Raw genomic sequence first — 23,021 nt, forward strand, 5'->3', positions numbered from 1 at the left:
GACAAATTCTCTGGTTCTGCACCAGTCAGGTTCCGAGGAAGTTGAACTAGAGAATTTCAACTGCAGTAGTTTTTCCATAGACCTTGCTTTGTAAGTGCAAGTTGAGCTAATAGAACTGTAGCTTTCTATCTGAACAGATCTGTGAAATACAGGTGACACAAGAGAGTGGCATTGAGTGCTAGTCTTAAAGTTAATACAGCCTCTCTGGTGTGTCAAAGCCACAGGCAGCTCTGGATTGGCTCTTTGCCCCGCCCCCCCGCCACTTTTTTTTTTTTTAAGTGCCTCTTTGCCTCTGACGAAGTGGTTCTTTGCCCATGAAAGCTTATGCTCCAAAATATCTGTTAGTCTAATAAGGTGCCGCAGGCCTTCTTGCTGTTTTCTGTAGATACAGATTAACGTGGCTGCCCTCATATCTTTGCCCCATATACCCATTTGTGACACACAGGCCTACTGGTTGTTCACTAGGCTGTCGGCACTCTCAATACGCTTGGCAGACTCACTATACCTTAAAAAAACAAAACAGCAGTCATGTAACACTTTAAAGACTAACAAAATAATTTATTAGGTGAAGAGCTTTCATGGGGCAGACCCCCTTCTCCACATCTAGAGATTGTGCCGTATGGTACTGTCCAAATCTATATCTCAAAGAACATTTTTGCATGGGTGGGGGGTGTGTGGGTGAAATATGGAGAATCATGGGTATGTGCTGCAAGTCACTTCTTAAGAAATGTTTGGTAGCTAGGGCTTAACTCACCGCATCCTAAACTGCCAGGAATTGTCCTGCCTGTTTTGAATGGGTCCCTAGCATGGACAGTGAGTGAAGTTGCAGCTTGGGGAGGCAAGCTCCCCAGCCTGTGGCGCTGCCATACTCTGCCCAGGCCCTGCCCCCTTCCTGCTGTCTCTCTCCTCTCTTTCTTCCCGCCTCCCTTCTGCTCCTTCCAGCCAAATCCCTGAACCCAAATGTTTCAAATAACATGGGTGATGGAGGGGGAGAACGAAACATTCTTCTGCCATGTCTTTCTAAAGAAAATGGAAGACTGTTTTCACTTCTTGCCAGATTGGACATGCAGGAGGTACGTAAAGAAAAACACTCCATTTGGGGAATAAAAAGTAATTCAGAGGTTTTTTGATATACCCTGAAGTTTGTCAGAGTTGTATTTGCGAATGCTTTGTCCTAAGAGCAAAAGCAGCTGTCCTGCTGAATACAACATTTCGCTATTTCTAAGGTGGTTTTGTATATTAAATGTACTCTTATGCCTTCATGAAGTAATCATTCCAGATTAGTACATATTTAACGCACTGAAACAGACATAATTTGAAATTAATCAGCTAGAGCAGTTTAGTGTGCTCATAACAAGCTCACTGCTTTTAGAAAACAAAACAAACACTAATGTATTTCCTATGATAGAAACTCATTTGTCCAGCTATTGGCAGGAAAAGGGATGTGATCCCTTCAAGGGCTCTCTAACAGGATGTGAAGGGAGAAGCATTTACGGTAGGGAGGGATGATGGATAGACAGAGTTTAGAAGCAAGTTTTATATAGTATAGAAATTTTAAAATAAAAATATGTATTTGAAATAAGTGTGATTTTTGAAGACTTTATTTATTCATTGTCTGAATATACAGTCATTTAAGGCTAATGAATAGATTGAATAGATGAACTGAAGTAGATTATGCATCTAAAAATCTACGCAAGAATTTTTAGAGATTTTTATAATTTTCAGCAACAAACTACTAATGAGCTATTTTAAAAAATTTAATCTGAAGTCCTATAGACTAACAGGTCCTGAGTAAATATTATAGTAATGCAGAACTGGTTTTTGTCAGGAAATTCAGAAACTGATAGTACAGGTTGAACCTCTTGTCCAGCACCCTTGGGACCTGTCTGGTGCTGAATAAGAGAATTTGTCAGACGACAGGAGGTCCAATGTTGTCTAGCACATTACCTACACTTCCACTGCTTACTGGTCTCTTAAGACATGGGGGTAAATTACAGATAAATAACAGCAGAAAACACTGAACCAGGACTAGCGGCTGCAAACAAAACTTTATGGGACCACGAGAAGCTTGGCCACTCCTAAGATAAGTAGACATGCGGCTAACTAAAATCATGTTGGATTACAGATGTTGCCAGGTGAGATCCTTTGCAATTAGTGAGGTTCAACTTGTACATACCGCTGTGTTGGCAAATGCTTGTTAATTGGCTTCATTAGCACTTAATGGCTCTTTCCCAGGTCCAGTGTTGTTATGATAGGTCTGGCAGTCTGGAAGAGTTTTCAGTTATTAGGTCTGCTCCTGAAGGAGACTCATCAGGCTGCAGCAGCCTGTTGACAGCTAGGTACTAAGACCTAAGGTAGCCAATACCTTCCCTTGCCTCTTATACCTGCTGCCCGTGGTCTACAGTATAAGTTGAGGAAGGAGCGAGGCAAAGTACATTTACATAAAAGGCAAACAAATCAACCCCACTAGTTGCAGGAGGGAGGTGGTTGGTTACGTAACTATCACAATAGGGGAGGGAGGTAGCAAAACATGACCTGGCTCCCAGTGAACAGAGGCCCCAGGAGGGCTTCCTGACTTCAAAACTTGAAGGATATGAGCAGAAAGGAAAAGCCATTTTTGGCATCCTTCACAAGCAAGTGCTTCTCAATATGTTGCATCCTGGTTTGGGGATGGGCCAGGCAGGCTGGAAGAATGACTATGGTGAGACAAGCTGCTTTGAATGGAAGATAATGGAAGATTTTAGTTGTTGCATTTGAGCTTTAGAAGCATGTGTTGGGTTTTTTTTTTTTTTTTCCTAAACTTGTGGTTATCTGTGGAAGGTTCTGTCCCTATCTCCTACATTTGGGATCACTTAACTCCCCCGCCTTTTTTTTTTTTTTTAATTTTTTTTTTTGTTTACCACAAATGAGCTCAGGAGTTAGATGGAAGTGGAGGGTTTGTCCACCTCTGTTAAGTGCATAAGCTGCCTATTAACAGCCCTTTAAATGCACAGCAAATGTAATAAAATTTTGTGGGTGCTTCGGTAAGAAGGGCAGAGCACTGCAAAGAGAGCTGGCTTGCAGGAGGAACTGGGGTCTGAAAGGGTTATTGAGGTTCCCCTCTAAAGAATAACTGAGCAGTGGAAGCCAGGGTGAGATCAGGTGGGTGGTGCCAGGCACTTAGAGCAGCGGTGGGCGATCAGCAGTGCCCCAATAGTGCTCCCTCTATTTTTTTTTTTTTTTTTCCATCCATGGGTGCAGTGCATTTTATGTGCACTAAGGTGTGTGCGGATGTGCTCCACCAATAGAAATATACGCTGCCCAGAGTGGGTGACTGAGGGTTCTCTGCCGATACGCTGGGTACCCCTGAATCTCTCCTGGGCAATCACCCAAGCACTCAGCATACAGTGATCGCCCACCGAGGTTATACACGTGACCTGTGCGGTCTTCCCCCACACCTCTTTTGCCGCGGGGGGGAGAGGCCTGCATTCTTCTGCTCCTCCCCACCCCTCCCAGAACTTCTGGAGCACTGTGAATCAGCTGATTCTTGCCCCATTCCTGGTCCTCCCACAGCTTGAATGCTGGGAACCAGCTGATTGGCAGCACTCTGGAAATGCTGTTGGGGAGGAGGAGGAGAAGGGATGGGGTGTGCTCATGGGAGGAGGCAAGGAAGAGGTGAGGTGGGGGTGGGAGCAGCCCCTGGCAAAATGAAGTGACGCATGCACGCACTCTGCTCTTACTTTTGCTGGCAGTTCAGTTTCATCACTATCAATACCCATGGGCTCAGTGCCTGTTGGTGTCTGATGCATCTCTCACTATTTCCTTCCACAGTTCAATTTGCCCCTACTAATGGATCCATGCGTGTCAAAAGGCAGGATAAAGGAGAATTGAGTGCAATGTACTTAGTCTTTATTCATGGGGTCACGGTTAGTGCACAGACCCAATTTTCAATTTTGCGGCCCACTGAGATAAAGGAGGCCATTCAAGTGGCCCACTCACTAGCCTTGGTTGCCCATCACTGACTTCGGTAACAGGGCAGGTATAATACCTGGTCTAAGTTGTACCCAAAGCCTGTCTGCAATATGCATTCATCCACAGAACAGTTGGAAAGAACTCTATATTCTGAAAGGGTGCGTGCTATTTTGAACGTCGGAATGAACAGGAAGGCAAGATACTTTTACAAACCGATCAGCTCAGTGATGCCTGAAGAACATGTCTTGTTCAGATGTCTTAGGATGGTGTTAGCATGGGAGCTCTTTGGCAAAAGTCTTTGTGCGGAGCTGCATGCTGCCTTAGTCAAGAGTGGACTAAGCCTTGCTGATAGGCTCGCTAGCCTGTTACTGAGTTTCTAACTTAGCAGAAATCCACAGCACTGTTTCTCTGATGCTTGGTGTGCATTTGAAATAGGCAATGGCTTGTGCTGCATTTTAGTTTTTGTTAGAAAAGAAACCTACAGACAAAGCCTGCCCAGGTAGTTTGTCTGAGAATTCAAAGATAGAGTGGCCTGTTAGACCCAGAAACCAGAGTAAATAAAAGACTTGTCAAAATGCAGTTGAGTTTTTGTTCTGCTTCACTCTTGTGTCTGGTAGCATTTTTGTAGGAGGTGGTTTGCTGGGGACTTAAGGCTGCTGGACAAGCTGTTCCCAACTGACAGAGCTTGACTGATGTGGTAATCTCATACTTCCATGCAGGTAGAAGTCTGCATCTTGAGACTTGCTGAGCCACAGGGGACAGCTTTTGTAACTGCGGTCACTGAAGCATCCTGTTGTCAAAAAGTCTTTCCAAAGATTATCACCGGGATGAAAGTAAACGGGCTGATCCATGTAGAAGCTCTTTTTTATAGTGTGCTAGAGTTCTAAAGCAGATCTCATCCCTGAAATACATGGGCGTCTAAATGTTTTGTATGTTTCATCGGTGCCTGCTGACTTTTGGTAGCAAATTCAAATAGTTTAGTAGACTTCTCAAATGGGGAATGAGGAATTAGTCTAAATGCCCAGCTTTTAGAAATCACTTGGCTAGCAAAATGTGGCGTGCTCTGGCATCTGATTTGGGAGCCATTGGGTCTTTTCAGGTCTCCCCTACATGTTAGTTTCTCTATGTCCAGTCAGCTAGATCCTCCATGTCCCAGAGATTAAGGAACAGATCCTGCATGATTAAAGGTCTAGAAAACATGACTTATGAGGGATGATTTAAAGAATTCTTTAAAGAATTTGTTTAGCTTGGAAAAGAAGGGACATAATGACTTTTAAGTACCTAAAGGGTGTTACAAGGAGGGAGAAAAATCAATCTCCTTAACCTTTGATGGTAGGACAAGAAGCTATGGGCTTAAACTGTAGTACGGAAGGTTCAGTTTGGACATTAGGAAAAACTTTCTATCTGTCTTAGTGTGGTTATGTACTGGAATAAATTGCATAGGGTGGTTGTAGATTCTCCATCATTGGAGATATTTAAGAACATGTTGGATCCAACAGGGATGATCTATAAGATGCTTGGTCCTGCTATAAAGGCAGGGGACAGGACTTGATGACCTTTTCAGGTCCCTTCCAGTTCTAGTATTCTTTGATTATATGATTCTATGCTCTGTACTTGTGTAGGTTCACATACTAATGCTTGCTTACCTCCAAGGACTGAGATGAAGATAAGTATCTAATTCTTACAATAAAATGTGCACTGTAAGTTGCTAATAACATAGCAGCAAGCAATAGTTCGTCAGTCTTTCCTTGCATTTCTGTTCTTGATGTGTTCTTCCTAGGGTGACTACTTTTTTGGAATAGCACCTGGAATTCTTCACAGAATTTTTTTTAACTAGAGGTAATGCCGGTCCCAAGATGATCCCCTTTTGCCAGGACACAGCTGTTCTTTTATAAAAATAGCCAAGTTTGGAAAAGTCGGGTGATGAGGAGGCAAATGTCAAGTCGTGGAAGGGCCATTTCCTCTAATTGCACTTATTAGGCACATGAAGGATTTGTTTTGAAATGTTTCACTTGATTTAATAAAGCCCTCATGACAGACGAAGCACAGGAAAAATTTCTCAGCAAGATGGGAATTTAGTTTGGTGCTTCGTGAAGTTTCCTGTGTGCTCATACGGCTGCAAATTTGCTTAGTTCTAATATGTTAATTATGCCATTATATTCCTCTCTCTGGAGGAGCTAACTCACTTGGATTGGTAGATAACATTTCAAACGTGATGCATGAGGCTATTTTGGGTGTCAAGAAAAACTACGATACAAACAGTAATACATTTTAAAAGTTATAAGCCTCCCCCCCCAAAAAAAATTTAATGAATATGCTTAATCATAGCATGGGAAGCATAGTACAGATGCTTCTCTGCTTCATCCCTAAACCAAAGTAGGACATTTTTGCACATTTTAAAAAGTATTTATCAGTCTGTACTCCAAGGAATTTCTTTATTATGGTCTCAAAGTTACCATGAAAAAACCTTGTCATTACTGTAGGGTCCCCACATTTGCGAATGTAAGGTTTGCGAATTCCATTATTTGCTAGAGGCTGCTTCCCTGGGGTGGGGAGTGCCGGTGGCTGCCACTTTCCAGTGCCCTGGGACAGGGAGCGCTGGTAGCTGCCGCTGTTTCCCCGGGGCTCCAGGGCTGGGAGTGCTGGCAGATGCCGCTCTTTTTCCCAGAGCTCTGGGGCCAGAGCGCCAGCAGCTGCCACTTCCCTGAAGCACTGGTGGTCGATGCTTTTCCAAGGCTCCAGGGGGGAGCGCCAGCAGCCGCTGCTTCCCTGGGGTTCCAAGCCTACCCCCCATTCACAAAAATCAACATTCTTGAGGGTCCTGAACACTGAACCCTCATGAATGTTGCAACCTTACTGTATCCTTTTAGGATGTAAAATAACAAGTTTTCAAAATAAAGTAGTTTAAAACACAGTGGTGGTTATAAAGCTATGCCTCATAAAATTGCAAGGCATCACTTTAAATAACAAAATGTACTCTTCTGCCATATTTCTTCCTTGGCAACTCTTTTTCTGTAAAAAGGAAAAAGCTCTATTAGAAGAACACTAGAGGATTTTATTCTTTTGAAATCCTGTGTATAGGAGTGTCTTTGCCCTCATGCTTACAACAGTACGCTGGCTGAAGTTCTTAAACACCTAGGCTATGTCTACACTAGTCAAAAACTTCGAAATTGCTGTGCAAATGGCCATTTTGAAGTTTACTAATGAAGCGCTGAAATACATATTCAGCGCCTCATTAGCATGCGGGCAGCCGCAGCACTTCGAAATTGACACGGGTCACCCAGACGGGGCTCCTTTTTGAAAGTACCCCGGCTACTTCGAAGTCCCCTTATTCCCATCTGCTCATAGGAATAAGGGGACTTCGAAGTAGCCAGGGTCCTTTCAAAAAGGAGCCCCGTCTGGACGAGCGGCGCGGCGGCTACCTGCGTCAATTTTGAAGTGCTGTGGCAGCCCGCATACTAATGAGGCAATGAATATATATTTCAGCACTTCATTAGTAAACTTCGAAATGGCCATTTGCATGGCCATTTCAAAGTTTTTTGGCTAGTGTAGACACGGCCTTATATAAAAAGTCTGCTCCCATCATAATCAGCCATGGTTGTGTGGTACTGGTTATTTCTTTGCTCTCAGGAACCTTTGTCCACCTTCATTTTACTTTTTCTATTCAAGCTGTCAAGGCAAAATTTTCTTTACCAAAAATTTGACTCTCTCCAAAGGTCAATTATTAGTGCCTGAGAAGATGGTCCAATTTCTGCTATGGCTGGTTTCTTCTATGCATTCTGTTTTGTAGATCTTTTTGATGGTGACCAGTATATGGTATTTGATTCAATACCATATCAAAAAAGCGAGTCTCTGGAACTGGGTATTCTAGTACGTTATCCGATATGCCGCTTGGCAAGATGTCAATAAAGCCAAAATGGACCATCCAGGTTGTAAAAGACTAGGTCCCTCACGTGTGCTCCTGGTCTTAGAAGGTTTAAGCCTTCATATATGGCACTTGGGGCACAGTTTTCTAAAGTACATGGAATGCAGAAGAATAAGAATGTTGCTGCTCTAGGGCAGGAAAAGGCTAGCTGACTAGTACTGATGGGTAAGCATGGTTACGTTTTTCTTACTGGCAAGAACTCACTGTTGAAAGTAATTTCCTTTCTTGGTCTATTTCTGTTGCGTGTCATATTTTAAATAATTATAATTTGTGTGAGGAATGTGTGGGTTTTGCTTAAACACAATCTGACTTAGGTGAGATCTTGGTCTCATGTGGCTCTTTGCTGTCAGTGGAGCTGTGCCAGCTCTTGCCAGCTGAGGTTCTAGCCTCTTGTCTTGAACAGGGCTTTAAAAGTAATCTTTTAAAAACTAAAAGAAGCATATAGTGTCATGATGCAGAAATGAGCACTGTAGTTTGAAAGGACTCCTTATGAATACTGTGTTGTGAGAGAATGTGATATTGTGACATCTTTGTAAATAAGACCTGGTATTTAAATACAGTTCATTTTGTCTCCACTGCATTTCTGCCCAATCTTTTATTGTAAAGGGCTTTCGCAATTTAAAAATTGTGAAGTGTCAGTGAATGCTAATAAGGATATATGCAGTGTTGTGTATTATTGCAGGAAGCCAGAGGTATGGGGGAAGTTACAGGTGAAAGGTCTCCAGTGAAGCAGAGTTACAGGCTGACTAATTTTAGGAGCAGTTCTGCCTTTTCTTTTAGCATAAGGACTTGTTGCACACTGAAGTATGCTTGTTTAAATAAGATTAACCACTTGTTATACCACTGCAGAGACTTAGCAGTATTTAATACTGGCTTTATTGGTTTAGCTTTCACTTGTAAATTTATCAAACCAAGTTGAAACCAATATAAGCCAGATTGAAACAGGTTTTGAGTGCCCATATGTAGTTAAACTGGTTTAACTAAATTTAGTAAATAAAATCAGACTTGGAAATAAATGGTGCAGTTTTGGGTGTCAATCAGGACTTGTAAATATCTTCCTACAGTGTTGGAGGAGATGACAAAAGAGTTCATTTTCTCGCCATATTTGTGATATTCATGAAAGGTGAATGACTTACAGTGCTAGACTCTGAAGTTCTTCATCCACAAAACACACACAGCCTGTATAGTGACTCCCCAGGTTGTCTATTGCCCCACTGATCCAGTGTTTCCAAACCTCATCGTTTGATCCCAAGTCTTGTGATATCGCTTTCGGGGAGAGGGATTTTTTATTAAAACCCCAGATCCTGGCACCATGAGAATCTCGTTTTTTTTATTTAAATTCAAGCTAGATAGCTAGTTGTCATGGCTCCTGAGAAGAATTGGAAAGTCTTAACGCAAGTGGTGCCTAAGGGCTAAAAATCTGGACAGCAAATAAATAAATGTTAAGTCTTCCAACTCGTGGGAAGGCAGACGCAAACTTTTGAATGCTTAGGGCTGGCAGTACTGATTTACTTCTTTAATTTGAAGTTCCATCCACTTGCAGATGAAAAGGCCTCACAACTAAATCAAGGCGGGGTCTTTTTGCTGAGAGAGCCAGCTGTGATGTTTAGATTTGTGGAGTGGTCATCTGTCTTGACCTGAAATCAGCTGTTTATTTCTAGGAGGTTACCTAATAATTATCTTATAGCAGCAACCTCGTCACTACCTTCTATTGCTGTATTTTAATGGGTTTCCTATGGTGGGAACCAGTGGTTCCCAATCTTTTCTCTATTATGGACCCCCTGTCATGCCCCCTAACTGTTTGTTTGCAGACCCCTTCCCAACCACGCCCTCCCCCAACCATTCACGGACCCTCATCCAAGCCAGTTCTAGTTTCTATGTACACGTCGTGAAATGAAGAAAGAAATCACAACGTATATTTTTGGACAGCAGTTAATAATGTTATTGGAAGATATTTAATTTGAAAATAATAATTCATTGTAACTTTGCAATTTATTTAAAACTTGTTTTCTATGACAATTTTTACTTTTTTCGTGGACCCCTGGTTAGGAAACACTATTTATAGACAGTCTTAATACTCAATTAACCATTTACCCTTACCAGCTATCATGGTTTCTAGCTCCAAAATACACATGTAATGCTTAGAATTAAGTTATGTAACTGTGCACATTGGTTTTTTATGCTGCAAAATTAAGATCCCTGCCTTTTACTGTCTCCTTTGTTGTTGGAAAGTTTTCCAATTATTTGCTGTTCATCAGGCTGGTAGGCTTTCCTTTATGCTGACTTTATTTTGAAAGTTCTGTCATTTTGACTTGTTTTCATTTCACAAAGGAATACTAGACAAGTTTTAAAAAAAATTCATCTGAAAAGTTTCCAGAACCCATTTGGAATAAATCAGATCAAATTGAATATATTTTAAAAGAATCCATTAGTGAGTCATAGACTATGAACTAGGCATAAAATTGCTCGTTTGGATGGAGTTATTGTAACATATTCCAAGTCTCATGGGCATACATGGCATTATTTCGTCTTAGCACAAAGAAGTCATCTTGTTCTGGTTCAAGAAGCTGTTGGCTTTAATGTGCTTTCTGAGTTGGCAGAACAGAGTGCCATTATTTCATTGTTGGGCATTGTCTAGTTTTTCACTGACAAATCCCATGAGGAAATTGTTGATGTTGGTCTGAGAATCGTTCCAGTATTGTGATTCATGCTTAATGTGGGATTTTCTTTTGGTTGATATCCTCTCCTTGCTTTTATTCCATCTTTTTCCATTAACCTCTTCAGCCCTTACATCACTTCGCTGGCTTGTTGGCCTGGGACCCATAATTGTCTCTTTGGCAAGAAGCAACCTCTGTTCCTGAAGGATTTTCTACAAAGAGACTCTAACCACTGGTGTCCAATAATAATTCAAGGATTGCCACACTTGTGGTTGTGGTCTGTCTACATTCGCCACAGCTCCCCTCCTCCCTCCACTCTTAAATAAATGCCCTTCCCCTCCCCCAGAGTGAGGCACCCCCAGTCCCCCTCCCCACAATAACTGAATACCTTCCCCAGAGACAGGCACCCCAGCCCAACCCCTGCTTCCCCCCGCCCCACTGAATGCCAGCAACTCATCGGAGCCAGAGGGGCCACTGCTGCCGCCACGCACTTGTCCCACCAAGTGGTGGGGCACATGCACAGAGCGGGCGGAGGTCACTCCATATATGTGGCTCCTCAGAGCTGCATTTAAAGGCTCCAAGAGCCACATGTGGCTCCAGAGCCCAGAATTGCCACATCATGATGTCCTGTTTGCCACATGTGGCAAGCATATTGGGCACCATGACTCTAGTCAAAATCAACTATTAATCATGATGTCTGACTTCACAGGCATGATCACTTGTTCTAACCATATTACATCTGTACAGAGATCAGCATTTAGGCAAAGTCAACGGTTACCATACCCTAGTATATACAGTAATTCTGAGTATACCGTAATATAATGATTCTCGATACATGTTGAGTTTTGATGGCACCCACTGAAATTTTTAGTGTACCTCATACAATCAAGCTTCTGATTGAAAAGTGTGGGTGCTGCGAGTAAGTATATTGGGAAGAAATTGAATGCAAGTATTTAACATTTAATCAATGCCTACAAAAACTTATTCCTCTAGTGAGGAGTACGGTGGAAGATTGCTGTGTGTCTTCATGTTTGTCTGTAGAAAATGAAGAAAACTTTAGAAAAGACTTGGAGACATCAATCTCTGCATGTTGTTATCCAAGTAACTGCATGATCCTATTCTTCTTAATCCTCTTTCTCCCAAATAGAACTGCCTATAGATTGACACATGATACTCTATTTGTGTATTCTAAATAAGACCCGATCTTGCATTCAGAAGTGCATGGGTGCACCATGCATCTGTCTAGAGCCCCAGGAATGCCTAAATGTACGATCAGGACATTGTTGGCAACTTGGAATAAAAATCATGGCTTCTTAACAGTTTGTTCAGCACTTTGCACAGTTTGGCTGTGATCCTGATTGAGGACTTTGGCCTCTGCCAGAATACAAATAATAACTTTCAGAACTCCAGGCAAAACTTACTTTTTTTTTTTTTTTTAAAGGATTAATCACTGAGCTCAATGGCTACGTATTGACTCAGTGAGGTAATAGAGCAGAATACTTTTGCTAACAGTCCAGTAACTGTTCACCTTTCCATTCATGCATGAGTTTCTACCAATTAATATGATTGAAGGCAAGATGACCTGAGCTGTTGGACAACTTGACAGATATCCTTGCTGTCCCAAAGCTCAAGAATGTCCATGTGCTTATCCCAGTTATCTTGGTGAATTGGAAAACACGGTTGACAACACAAGATGATAGGGGTACGTTCAAGCTCAACCATCTCAGTGACTCTAGATTAAAATTGATTTTGGTTTGCTGCAAATTGTTGAATTCAGTTTTAACCCTATTTTTTCATCTGGTCCCTGTTGGAAAGTTTCATAGTAGGTTGCTAACAAATGTGTCCTTTAGTAACTTTAACCTCCAAATAATTGCCACTCAAGAACAGATTATATATAAACAGATTTAAAAGTATACGGATACATGCCTGAACATTGAATAGGTTTATTTCTATCCTGAGGGGATGTGTGGATTTTCTATTTTGAGTCTGATTTGATGTGAAAGGGGAAATAAAGGCAACATAACTAATACAGTACAGAGATGTGAAATCCTATGCCCTTCCACATATTCTGTATTGGGCAAATGACAAAGGAATCTAACTATCCTTTGTGTATAAAGAAGTATGTCTAACAATAGCCTGTGAGGTTGTTAGGTGGCATAAATCAAGTAAGTTGACTCAGTGTCCATCAAAAAACTATAAACTGGTAAAATGTCCCATATGAAAACACTTAAGAAGCTAACTATTCAGACCTGTATGACAATTATTTATTCGATCCCAGATCTGCACCCCATCTTCTGTCCAAGTCGTGGAGGGCTTGCTACCGGCAATATGCCAATTAAGGTGATAAAACTATGGCAAGAAAAAGGAAAAAAGAGACTGAACCAAAGTATTGTCCATGTCCTTTAATTTCTAGTAATATCTTTGGCCAATGTTTGCTTGGGGGGAAAAAAAAAGCAATAACTGTAATGTAATCTTGCTTTTATTTAATACATTAAAAATAATGCAAATTCTCATGTTGCAAACTCAAGCGCTGCAGTTAGGGTGAAATATCAGTTGGATGCTATTCACGCCAATAGTGAGGTCGTAAAGTAAGAGGTTGGGGCTAATATGGTGCATCTGAGTGAATAAGATCCTGAGTAGCAGCAGGGAGTTCCTTAAGTAGTACTTGTAATTTCTTTTGGGATTCCAAAGTGGGATCAGAGGAGAGAAATCTGTAAAATGTGGTTTTGGAGAGTTGTCTGGCTGCCTCGTGTTCAAAGTCTGACTTATTTGTGCTTATTCTGACTTATTTATGGGACTCAGGACCTTATTCACTCAGACACACCATTTGAGCCCCAACCTGGATTATTCTATTTACTTCCCAAAATCCACAAACCTGGGAACCCTGGACGCCCTATCATTTTGGGTATTGGCTCCCTTACCACCGGACTATCCAGTTATGTGGTCTCCCTCCTCAAAGCCTCTGCCACCAGCGCTCCCAGCTATCTCCGAAATACCACCGGCTTCCTGAAGAAATTACAAAACATCAGAAAAGTTCCTGACAACATCATCCTTGCCACCGTGGATGTAGAGGCTCTGTACACTAATATTCCCCACAAAGATGGATTACAAGCAATCAGGAATTCCATCCCTGATGTCACCACAGCCAGTCTGGTGTCTCACGTCTGTAACTTTGTTCTCACCCACAATTATTTCCACTTTGGGGACAATTTATACCTCCAGATTAGTGGAACTTCTATGGCACCCTCATGGCCCCACAATATGCTAATATATTTGACTGTCCTTGAACAACGATTCCTCAGCTCTCGTCCCCTATTACCCCTCCTCTCCTTAAGATGCATTGATGACATCTTTATGATTTGGACCCATGGTACAAAGACTCGAAGAATTCCACAGGGACTTTAACAATCTGCACCGCACCATCAATTTATGCCTCAGTTACTCCACACGAGAGAGACATTTTCTAGATGCTACAGTGTAAATCAAGGGTGGCCTGACCGGTACCACACTCTACTGGAAACCCACTGATCGCTATACTTACCTACATGCTTCTAGCTTCCATCCTGCACACACAACCAGATTCATTGTTTACAGTCAAGCCCTTAGGTACAATTGCATTTGCTCTGATCCTACTGACAGACCAAAAAGCACAAGATCTTTACCAAATATTCGTAAACCTGAATTACCCACCAGGAGAAATAAAAAAACAAATTGACAGGGCCAGACGAATACCCAGAGACCAGCTACTCCAAGATAAGCCCAAAAAAGCCAAGAACAGATGGCCACTGGTCATTACCTACAGCCCCCAACTCAAACCACTGCAACGCATTATTAAAGACCTACAACCTATCTTTAATCAGGATGCCACACTCCAGACGGCCCTAAGTGATAGGCCTGGTCTCTCCTACAGACAACCTCCCAACCTTATAAGGAGTCTCACCCACAACCACAGTCTATACCGCAGGAGCACCAGTCCTGGAACTTTTCCTTGCGACAAAGCCCACTGTTAGCTTTGTCCACATACCCATTCTGAAGATACCATCACTGGGCCTAACCAAGTTATTCACAGAATCGCAGGCACATTCTCATGTTCCTCAACTAACATCATATATGCCATCATGTGCCAACAATGCCCAGGTGATCTGTATATTGGACAGACTTCAAACTCTCTTAGACAAAGAGTTAATGGTCACAAAACAGACATAAAAACACTCCTGATCCACAAACCTGTCAGCCGACATTTTAATGGAGTGGACCATTCTGTTAATGACTTAAGAGTTTGGGTGTTACTGAAGAGGAATTTTCACACTACTTTGGAAAGAGAGGCTGCTGAACTCTTTTTTATATTCAAATTTGACACATTAACACATGGTTTGAACTGGGATGGGAATTTTCTGGGTCATTTATAGGGGCTCTTTTGCATACTTGGCTTAATCTAATTCTTGACTCCCTCTGCCCTTCTGCCCCTCTACTCTCTGACTTGCTCACCTTGATAATTTTTTTCTGGTTTGTCAACCTTGATTACTATTTTTGGTTCTCTGTGCCTTAAATACTGAGTCTGTTCTGGTCTGGCTATGATCTGAAGAAGTGGGTGTGTCCCACGAAAGCTCATCACCTAATAAATTATTTTGTTAGTCTTTAGAGTGCTACTAGACTGCTTTTCTGCTTCAGTAATAAAGTTATGATGCATTGTCTGTCAGTCTGTTTCCAAAGAGCTGTAAAGTGTATTAAGAGAATACTTAATACAATGTTGTCCTGGGTATAATCTTGATTTATCCATTTCCCATGCCTGTCATAGACTAGGTGTGAAATGCTGAACAAGTCACCTTGCTTTGTTTATCCCCTCCCCCCACTGGTGAAATGGTGAGAATTATGGCTACCCACCTCACCAGCATGCTGTGGTAGTTGCAGTGAAGAGCAAACAGAAACTGTTGCTCTTTTGTGTTGCCTATAAATGGCCTTCATGTTTTAATAATTAGTTTTGCTTGTAACATGAGAAATGTCAGGGTCTGGCTTCTTTGTTGAACTCTTGGCAGTCTTTGAAAGAGCTACATAACTGCTTACTTCTTTGACAACCTTCTTCTCTTTGATGGCTGGCGAAGCTTCCGACTCAAGTTTCATTACTGATCTTCGATGTCACCATTTCAGTCCTCTGAACTAGGGATGTTAACAAGTTACTGGTTACAGTTAACCAGTGGGGGCTGTTGTAACCCTACAGGGCATGCTAGAGGCAGGGGCACACCAGCCTGGCCCAAGCAGTCCCTGTCAACGGCTGGGTGTGGGAGACCTGCTCCAGCCAAGCCAGGCCTAAAACACCTGCTTCCTTCATTTAGTTAACTCGTTAACCTTAACGGTTAACGAGTTAACTGAATGGGACTTACATCCCTGCCAACAGAGTGGGAGGTCAGACCCTGGTATTTGTAATGTAATTTCAAAATAATTCAACCAAGTACGGAGGGGAGAATCTCTTGAATACAAAAATATTGAGACATCTCTAAAAGGAGGAATAAGAGGGAGAAGCAGTGTATTGATTGGCTTTTACCCTTAGCCATTTGCAGCATAGTTTGAGACATCTGCATGAATGGATCAACAGAAGTGCCATGTGCTCTCTGTTCATATTTTTATTTTTTTTAAAAAAGAAAAGGGGGGGGGGTGGCTACTAGCTAGAGCTATTTGCCATACTGCAAAGTTAGGGTAAGTTTCTTTATTCATTTACTGGCTATTACAGAGCAGCTGGGAAGTGTTAAGCGAGGTAGGCCCCCATGAGTTGCTCCATGAGCAGGGCCCTGGTGGTATCAAGCACCTTTCCCGCTGAGCAGCTTGCAGGAATGAGGCTTAGAAAGGAAGGGGAACAGCTAGCATTCAAATGCCATTTTGGGCTTTTTACAACAAAGTGTCTTCAAGCTACCTGTTCTCTGACATGCCTGTTGCATCCTAGCTGGAGTATTTAAACTTTCTTTCAGCAAAAGGGAGAGTGGCTCCTGTATTGTCTGAGCTAAACCATACTACTTTTGTCTCACTTGACAGTTGCACTATAAAGTCTCTTCAGCGACGTCATGTTTGCATCAGCCGACTGGAGAGGCCTCAGAACTGGGGGGAGAACTCCTGTGAAGTGAGATTTGTGATACTGGTTCTCGCGCCTCCTAAAATGGTGAGTTTCTCCATCGTTCGCTTCGATGCTGCAGAGCACGCTCTTATCACTGTCTTTTGGCACCCACTAAGGGGGCATAACTGCCCGTTTTCTAGCTGCGACAGGAAGCGGGCAAGACTGAGGTCACCACGGTGGTTGTCTGCCAACGTCTCCTTCTGACTCAGCAGTGAACACAAGGTATAAATTATGACAGATGCCTTTCCTGTTCCCCAGGGTCTGGCAGTCTTACAGGGCAGAATGGCTTCCTATCTAGCATTGGAGCCGGAGTCTGGCCTAGTCTGGAAGTCTGACAGTGACTGATCTGGTATCGTAGCTCTTGCTTCAAGGTGTAGGCTATACTGCCCCCGCGCGCGCGCGCATGCATACAGCAACTAAGGGAACACCTTAGTGTAAGTTGATAAGAAGGTTCCCTCTATTTATTTTTTTCCATCCATGGACAGAATGCATTCTACATTCACCATGATATGTACAGACATGCACCATCAGTAGAAACACAGGCTGCCCGCTGTGAGTTGCTGTGGGCCCTCTGCTAATCAGCTGGATGGCACCCGAGCCTCTCCTGGGCAGCCATTCAAGCACTCAGCTTACAGAGAACACTGGTTGATAACTTCATTGGTCAATAACACAGTAAAAGCATCCTCATAGGTTGATAGGTTAGCCTGGTTATTAAGTGAATCACACCATGTGTTAATACCATGCGCTGCAAAGATCCTCAGAGCCGCTTGCAGCTCTTGAGCCTCCATGTCGATGCCTTAGTCATGACAACCAACCATTTTGTGATCTAAACTCCTGACAGGTAACCACAAGTTGATAGGTGGTACCATCTTGGGCTGTTTCAAAGTGCTAACCTCAGCAGAAGTCTGACCACAAGTGGTGCCATGGCAACTGACTGGCATACATGTGAAATAAAAGCTCTGTTGGCCTATGGGAGAGAGGCAGCTCAGCTGTAGGTGTGTGAGGAAATACAAAAAAGGAGAAGGGAATTTCCCCCACCCCCTTCCTCTCTGCACATGCTTAGTGGCGCCGGTGTCACGCATTATCAAAGCGGTATCTCAGTCTATGCTGCTTGGGAGATGAGACTCTTGAGAGATGCCAGATGCTGAGTGCTGATGATGGTGATGAGGAAAGCAGTGATAATGAGGCAGATAATGACTAAAGCTTCAGGTTGTCCCGCAAGGGGTAGTGTGAGTGGGTGGGTGCTCAGACGCTCGTTCTTTATGAGCTGGCCGTACCTTGCTGGGCTGCAGTGTGGGTGGCTTTGCTAAGTGTTAATAACCATATGACAGGTAACCGAAGGTTTATCCTGAGTGTTGCAGCCAATGCAGGCTGGGGTTCCCAAGCGAACCATAACTTGAATATTACTGGCCCTGGGACACAAACCTACCAAACCTCAGTTTATTAATTGGGGATTCTTAAGGAGTCAGTATAATAAATGTACAGGGAACAGACCAGGCAAGAAATGCACTGTTTTAGGGGCCATCGGAGCTCAAGTTCTACTTCAGGATCCCAGTTGTTGGGCCAGATGAGATCAGCTTCTGAAATGATGCTCTTGTGGCAGGCATCAGCCAGCTTGGGACCTGTGCTGCTCCCTGGTGGGTGAGTTACAGAAATCTGCACCTTTCTTCCCCTTCAGGCTGTTTACCCACACTCTCTAGCTATACTAAGCCTGTCCACAGTAGAGGTGGCTTTTGAAGCAGGAAGAATGAGTTGGGACTAGGGAGACCTGGGTTCACACCTCTGCTCCCCTGCAGACCATGAGCCTTTGGACAAGTCATAGATTTGAAAGGTGTTGCTGATTTCAGCATTATCGTGCGTAGCTGTGACTGCTTTTCAAAAGAATTTAGGACCTTAGCTGATAAAATCCCTGATAAAAGGAGACTTCGCTACTGAAATTAGTTAGGCGCAGCAGTGCCTGACTCAACAGCACCAAAATACCTTCAAATATATGAGCCTTCAGCTCTCTGGCTCAGTTTCCTCTGTGTAAAAATGGGATAAGTGTGTCCCTATTTCCCAGAGGTATGTGAGGAGAAATACATTAGAATGGTGAGCTGCTCAGCTGAGGGTCGTAAATGGTAATTGGTTTATTTCCAAACTGATTCAGTAGTTTCTGACTTGTTTATGAAGAATGCTTTTGGCACAAGTCCCCTTGGTGTCTGAAAACTCTGCAGACTAAAAACAAATGTCCATATATCACCCAGGAGCTGCAGCAAACTGAGCCCACTCAGCTGTATTGACTTGCTTATTCAGTGTATATAAGCTGTGTATTCATATAGGACACTGGTCCGCAAATAGAGGTCTACCCCTTGCAGGGTGCTCCAGGGAGTTTGAGAGTCATGTCCAGGGCTGATCAACTCCTCCACCTCCCAGCAAAGTGCCTCCTGCAGCTGTTCAGTAGCGTGCAAGAGGTTCTGGGAGGGGAGGGTCAGGATAGGAAGAGGCAGAGAACAGGAGGTGTGGTGGAAGGGTGGGCTGTGGGGCAGGGCCTAGGGCTGAGCAGGGGTTGAGCATCTCTGGGGAATATCAGAAGCTGGTTGGGAGCCATGAAAACTTCAAATCAAAATAGGGACCTTTTAGGTTGCTAACATCTGAAGATGGCTTGTTTAGAGCAATGCATGAAGGGCAACAGCTGCTGCAAGGAGCAGGGTCGGGGACTCAGCAGGGGGCGCTCTTCCCTCCAAGTTGGTACTGAGCTCAGCATGGCTGTGCAGGTGACCAAGGCCAGGTCTACACTAGACCTTAAAGTCGATCATAGAGGCGCAACTCTCATTTTGGAATCTTGTGTTCTGGTCTTGGCAAGCAGGCGAGAGAAGATTGGTGTCTTGGGTGGCGTTTTGTTTGGAAGTTCTACAACTTCTATGTAATGTCAGAGTTTGTTATGATCGCTAATCCGCACATCATTTGTTTCCCGCAGAAAAGTACGAAAACTGCCACCGAAGTGGGCCGGACCTTTGCCACAATGTTTTCGGATATAACTTTTCGGCAGAAGCTTCTAGAAACAAAAACGGAAGAAGAGTTTAAAGAAGCCTTGGTACACCAGCGCCACCTGCTGACAGTGGTAAATCAGAGACCTTCATCTGTGAATGAGGGACACAAAACTAACAGCCATAAGCCACTCAAGGTAGGGTGAGAAGAAAGTCTTAGCTTTTATTGTTTCTGTTCTAATAAAGTGCAGCAACTGCTGATTGTTCTTAGTGAATTAGCTGTGCTTAGGTATATTTGTGAGTTCATGCATCTCCGTCCTCAAAACAGACAGCTGGGTTAGGTCTACGCAGCTGCCAGGAGTGAAACCCACAGCCCAGGCGGACGCTTGCGCCATCAGGGCTTGGGCTAGTGTGCTAAAAACAGCTATGTAGATGTTGCTTTGGTTGGATATGAGCTCTGAGAAGTTCCGAGCCCCCACACCAGCCTGGCAGGAATGTCTAAAGGCTGTTTTTAGCCCCCGCTAGCACAAGACTGTTGACCTGGGATGTGACACTCGCTCCCATCAGCAGTGTAGGCACCCCTCTTGTGTCACTGCCAGGCTAGTTCTGCTGCAGTGTTCTTGTGTCTCAGGCCATTTAACTAAATCTCTTTGCAACAGTGCAAACAAATTAAAAAGGCCCGTAGCCCCTTTAGAATACCTTTATAAATGCAATGATAGCTTGTTAAGTGGAGGTCTATATACAGCTTCCCACTGAAAAGAAAAACCCTTCAAATAATCATGAGGCCCCAGATTGATGGGTTACTGTAAATTGCCAAAGAGGCAAATGTACTGTAGCACCCTCACTTGGGAAGAGACCACGTCTGCCTCTGAAGAATCAGAGCAAAACAGCAGAAATGTAACACTTTAAAGGCTAACAGAATGATTTATTTGGGGACAAGCTCATCACCGAATACATCATTTTGTTAGTCTTTAAAGTGCTACATTTCTGCCGTTGTTTTGTTGGAGTGCAGACAAACATGGCTACCTCACTGCTGCTATTTTGAAGAATCAGGTTATGATCACCTATGATATCTTGGATCTGAAGGTTTGTTGGCTCTCCTGCAGGAGAGTCTACCCCTGAGAACCTGTATCTCTGTACACATGGTGCAGCTCAGCTCTGCTCTCTGTTCTGGAGCTCCCTTTATGTCACTCTTGCACCCTGTCCATTCACACACAGATTTTATTATCCAAGCTGAGAAGTGGCACATCTAAAAATAAATTGCTGTCTGTCACTTCAAATCTCCTACTCTTGTTTCTCTAGACTACAGGTCACGTGACGCTTTGGGCAGCCTACAGTGTTCAGGGTGGAAATGTCCACCCCAAATCCAGGTTTTGGCTCATTTCAGGGTTGAAAACATAATGGTTTAGGACAGAGGGAGAAGGAAGGCAGTGCACCCTGTTGTACCGCTCTGGCTGGGGTGCTGTGCAGCCAGGTGGGAAAGGGGCTCACCGGGGGTTCACTGTCAGGAGGCATGCACGCTTCCAGCTGGGCTTCTAGTGTGTCCGTACCTGTGTCTCGCTGGGTGTCTGGTAGGGCACGTTCAGTTCCTGGTGCGTGCAGTTGCCTGCAGCCTCTTGGAGGAAGCCAGGGAAAAGAAGCAGCAGGCCAGGCCAGGAGGTCTCTCGAACTGTTGCCGCCCATTTGCCTGCAGGGGTGCACCCACAAAGCCAGGCCACAGCTTCTTTGGCAGCAAACAAGAGCAGGGGAGGAGGGACCCATCCTCCAGCCAGGCAAGATAACCCAGCCCCTGTCCCCTCTTGTGCCCCCAGCCCTCTGCCCTGATTCTTGCACTCCCCTCCCCTCCCCACACACATGTGAATCCCTGCCTCTAAGCCCTCTCCAAGTGGGGGGTTGGTTGGAATCAGCATTTCCTGGCTTAAGTGGCCACCCAAAAGAGATTCAGGTGCCGCCCAGCTGATAAGCAGAACCACCACATCCAAGAGCATGTGTTTCTACTGGTGGTACACAACCACACGTCTTGGTGCACATAACAAAAACTATTCTACCCATGGATGGGAAAAAAAATGGAGAGAACACCGATTGCCACCTGATAGTATCTGTGAGAAACTTAAGTTACTTTCACCCCTGGTTAGGAATGAATAAAAATTGCAAAGGGCAGCTTGCTTCCCCTTTCTTACCTTTATCCCAGGCCATACAATCCCCTCTTCTAGAGACAAGTTGATAGTAGGTGACTCCTGAACTCACCCAAACCAAATTCATGCTGGGGTTTAGGTTTGCAGGACCAGTTTTAAAGCTCTTCTTTCAATTGGTTACAAATGATTTACAAATGACCACGGGGGCCCCCCCCCACCAAAGTACTGGTTTAACTCTTTGCTCCCTTTTCTTGGAAGCTGTTTCTGTAGAAACTGGGACATGTCGAGTTGGAAACTGCAGCCTCTGCATGAAAAGTTTAACAAGACTAGGACTTGAGGATGGCTAGTTTTCTTATCGCTTATGATCAGGTTGTTTGCGCAGTGCGCAGACATGCTCCTGTTTTTTATTTTTGCTTATTTGGCTACTTTCTTTTCTGACCTATGGACTTAGTAGGTCCTACTTTGTAGCTTGCCCCTAACCAACATAGATGAGCTGGTGACATTTTTGAAGGGTCAGTCAAACCGTAATCTTCCTCCGGAGTGTTTTCTCTTTGCTTGGAAAAAAAGAGTGCCCTGGTGTTTGCTTGTGAAGGATGAATTTCCGGGACGCAAACTGAGTGGTATTTATCTCTATGGAAATTGTCTCTGACACTGACTGCTTGTTAAAGGGCTTAGCGTGACAGATTAATAAAAACAGGGAAGGGCAATATTGTCAGGGCTTCAAAGCAGACAAACATTCAGCAGTTGCATCCTCTGAGGCACCCCAAATGAAATAAAATACCTGAATCCACTGCAGACAACAGCTGCTCGCAAGCATGAGCATTCGTTAGAGTGAGGGTGAGTAGAGAGAGTGTAAGAAAGTGAAAATAAGCCCTATCTTTTTCCCCATTGCTCCTAACCTCCAGCAACAGCACAGAGCAGACAGACAAAGCTCATAACAGTGAAAGTGATTCTCTTTCACCAGCGCTCATTTCTGCCTTGTAAAGCAAAAGTCCACGTTATCAGCTCAGCGTGACATACGACAAGGTAGTGCTGCTTGTTTGTCTCTGAGGACTAGTTAGAGAAAACAGCATGTTTATAGCCCTTGCTGTGTGCTGTCTTGCTATGCCATCTTGAAACCCTCCTCTTTATAGTTCCTCCTGAATTGATTTAGAGTGAACAAGGGCATAATATCTAAACAGCGTTAAGAGACCGAGTCTTGTAGAGATGATTATATCTCACTTATTGGGATTGTGTCTGGAGACTTCACACTCCTGCTTACGTTCTGAACAACAAGACAGA

General features: G+C 43.7%; 1 protein-coding gene across 3 annotated transcripts in view; it reads left to right on the top strand.

Moving 5' to 3' along the window:
• SLC4A11 (solute carrier family 4 member 11) overlaps positions 1-23,021 on the top strand; it is a 173,834-nt gene that overhangs the window by 85,762 nt on the left and 65,051 nt on the right. For 2 of the 3 annotated variants that reach the window (XM_074991656.1, XM_074991657.1), the window contains exons 7-8: positions 16,561-16,684; positions 19,596-19,802. In XM_074991656.1, the coding sequence (XP_074847757.1) occupies positions 16,561-16,684; positions 19,596-19,802 (331 nt within the window). The remainder of the gene's footprint in view (positions 1-16,560; positions 16,685-19,595; positions 19,803-23,021) is intronic. The other variant, XM_074991658.1, reaches the window with a different exon arrangement.

The sequence above is a fragment of the Carettochelys insculpta genome, chromosome 4, assembly GCF_033958435.1.
Source record: "Carettochelys insculpta isolate YL-2023 chromosome 4, ASM3395843v1, whole genome shotgun sequence".
Taxonomy (NCBI): Eukaryota; Metazoa; Chordata; order Testudines; family Carettochelyidae; genus Carettochelys; species Carettochelys insculpta.